Source organism: Prosopis cineraria, unplaced genomic scaffold, assembly GCF_029017545.1.
Source record: "Prosopis cineraria cultivar Desert tree isolate PC_DT_omini unplaced genomic scaffold, ASM2901754v1 PC13, whole genome shotgun sequence".
NCBI classification, from domain to species: Eukaryota; Viridiplantae; Streptophyta; class Magnoliopsida; order Fabales; family Fabaceae; genus Prosopis; species Prosopis cineraria.
Window position 1 is genome coordinate 3366567 of NW_026555344.1, and position 2230 is coordinate 3368796.

General features: G+C 36.3%; 1 protein-coding gene across 1 annotated transcript; it reads left to right on the forward strand.

Moving 5' to 3' along the window:
* Positions 1-824: 824 nt before the first annotated feature.
* LOC129291439 (60S acidic ribosomal protein P1-like) lies at positions 825-1998 on the forward strand. The gene is made up of 4 exons (XM_054928782.1): positions 825-960; positions 1140-1215; positions 1432-1647; positions 1746-1998. The coding sequence occupies exons 2-4, from the start codon at positions 1147-1149 to the stop codon at positions 1797-1799; spliced, it is 339 nt and encodes a 112-aa protein (XP_054784757.1). The 5' UTR covers positions 825-960; positions 1140-1146; the 3' UTR covers positions 1800-1998.
* The last annotated feature ends 232 nt before the right edge of the window (positions 1999-2230 follow it).

A 2230-nucleotide genomic window follows, 5' to 3' on the forward strand; every position in this document is an offset into this window, starting at 1 on the left:
GGACTGGGCCCGAATTGGATGGCAATCAACCCACAGCCTAGCCTAGTCGAAGCAGAGGCTCATGTTCCAAACCAGTGGTCTGGTCTGATGTGGGTATAACTCGAGGCCCAACTGAGTAGCATTGGTTCAACTCGATCGGTCCCCAAAAATCTTCAGTTCAAAAAATGGCAGCATGATAGATCATTAAAATCCTAAGGTAAAGCATAATGATTCAGGAAAAGAAATTGAGATTTATAAACTTGAAACTCTCATAGTGAGAAAGCATGATCCGGAAAAACAATTTGTAAACACAAGGCTGAGAAAAAAAATCACAAATAGTCCATCACACATTCCAATCGCAAAAAGAGTTTAAAACATATAAATAGTATTTTTTAAGTTAAAAGTATATTGATATGCACTTATAATTGTAAGAATGTTCACAAGTTCAAGGGTTTTTTTTATTTCTATTAAGAAATAAGTAATAAGAAATAATTTTGTTTATGAAAAAGTAAATAATTCAAAGCCAAAAATAATATTCAAGAAGTAACATATTTCATAAATTAATGACCCAAAAAATATATTTCATAAATTAAAATAAAATTTTATCATATTTTTTATTTAAAAAAGATCATATATTTTAAAACGGATAAAAATTTGTGTAGTTTACATTTGAAATTTTTTAAAAAAGGATGGTTTTTTTTTTTGCACAAAGGAAAAAAAGGTTTTTTTTTTTGTTTAAAAAAAGCGAAGTTCTCGAATGTGGTCCTCATTGGTCGAGGGTAAAAAATGGAATACGGTTCCTTGCTGTATTTAAATGGGCTTATCTACTTCGGATCGAGGCCCATTATACCCTTACTCTGCTGTTCATCCCTTTAAAGCCTTCTCGCGTCGTTGCTCACAAACCCTGAAACCCTAATCCCGCACTGCAGCCGGCCGCGAGGAAATTGTTGGTGACAAACTCTCTCGTCTCTCTTCCTCGAGGTAAGCTATTTCATGTTCTTTATTTCTTTGACAACAATTTCGGATGTGAGTTTCGTGGAATAGAACCAGTTATAACTCATTTCTTCGCCCTTTTTGTTTATGCATTGAAGAGTACTTGAATTTTGTAATGAACGATTACTGATTCTAATATTATCTCATTTGCTTTTGATTTTTGATAGTCTAAAAATGTCGACTGGAGAGGTTGCTTGCACTTACGCGTCTTTGATTCTTCATGATGATAACATCCCAATCACTGTATCCTGATTTGTCCCCCTTGCTTTTTTGTTCTTTATTGATTCAATATTCTAGTGATCTAAAACATTTCAGCATAAATTTTCTATGGATAGCAATATTCGAAACAACGGTAGGTCTAAGGTTAAGGATATAGGGTCTAACAATTTTTTGTTGTTGTTTGGTCTTGAAACGAAGCGTTTCTGGATGATGAGTTTCTCCTTAAGATAATGTTCATAGGCTGAGAAGATCTCAACCTTGGTGAAAGCAGCAAATGTTGATGTTGAATCTTATTGGCCAAGCTTATTTGCCAAGCTTGCCGAGAAGCGAGACATTGAGGATCTGATCCTCAATGCTGGTGGTGGTGGTGCTCCAGTTGTTGCTGCTGCTCCAGCTGCTGCAGCTGGTGCCGGAGCTGCTGCTGCTGCTGCTCCTGCTGCTGAGGAGAAAAAGAAGGTAGATTTCAAATGATAATTTGTTCCCCTGGGTGTTATTAAACTGTGTTTTTTTATCATAGGTGTCTAACTGGTGCCTGTTTCTTGGAATCTTAACAGGAAGAACCCCAAGAAGAGAGTGATGACGACATGGGCTTCAGCTTATTTGATTAGAGTCTCTTTCCAGTATGATATGTTTTCATTTTCTTTGTTATTGTAATGGTAGTTTATTTATGGATTTTGTAGGCCTTTCTTTCGTGGTGATTACTTACAAATATATGTGAAAGTCATGATTTTGTAGTGCTTTTAACTTTTGACAATTTGGTTTTCTGTCCAATCTAAGGTTTCGGACGCTAGAATTCTTGACACTTTACATCATCTGGCTGAAAATCTGTTCTAAGTCTTACGACTTTGATAATATTTAGTTCTCTGAACTAAGGGGTGACCTAGGGGAGGGGTCTTAAGTATGGTGTGATCATCGCTGATGAGTGCCGGTAGTTTTCCGTGCTAATTTGGCTATAAATGCTGCCTTCATATCTTTGTTTTATGACACTCATGATTATTCGGGGTTGGTCACTGCGTGGATCATCAATAGAGGATTCTCG

Coding starts and splice junctions, on each gene's coding strand:
- LOC129291439 (XM_054928782.1), top strand. CDS start 1,147: ATGTCGACTGGAGAGGTTGCTTGCACTTACGCGTCTTTGATTCTTCAT. Junction 1,216..1,431: donor ATGATAACATCCCAATCACT/GTATCCTGATTT, acceptor TAATGTTCATAG/GCTGAGAAGATCTCAACCTT. Junction 1,648..1,745: donor CTGCTGAGGAGAAAAAGAAG/GTAGATTTCAAA, acceptor GAATCTTAACAG/GAAGAACCCCAAGAAGAGAG.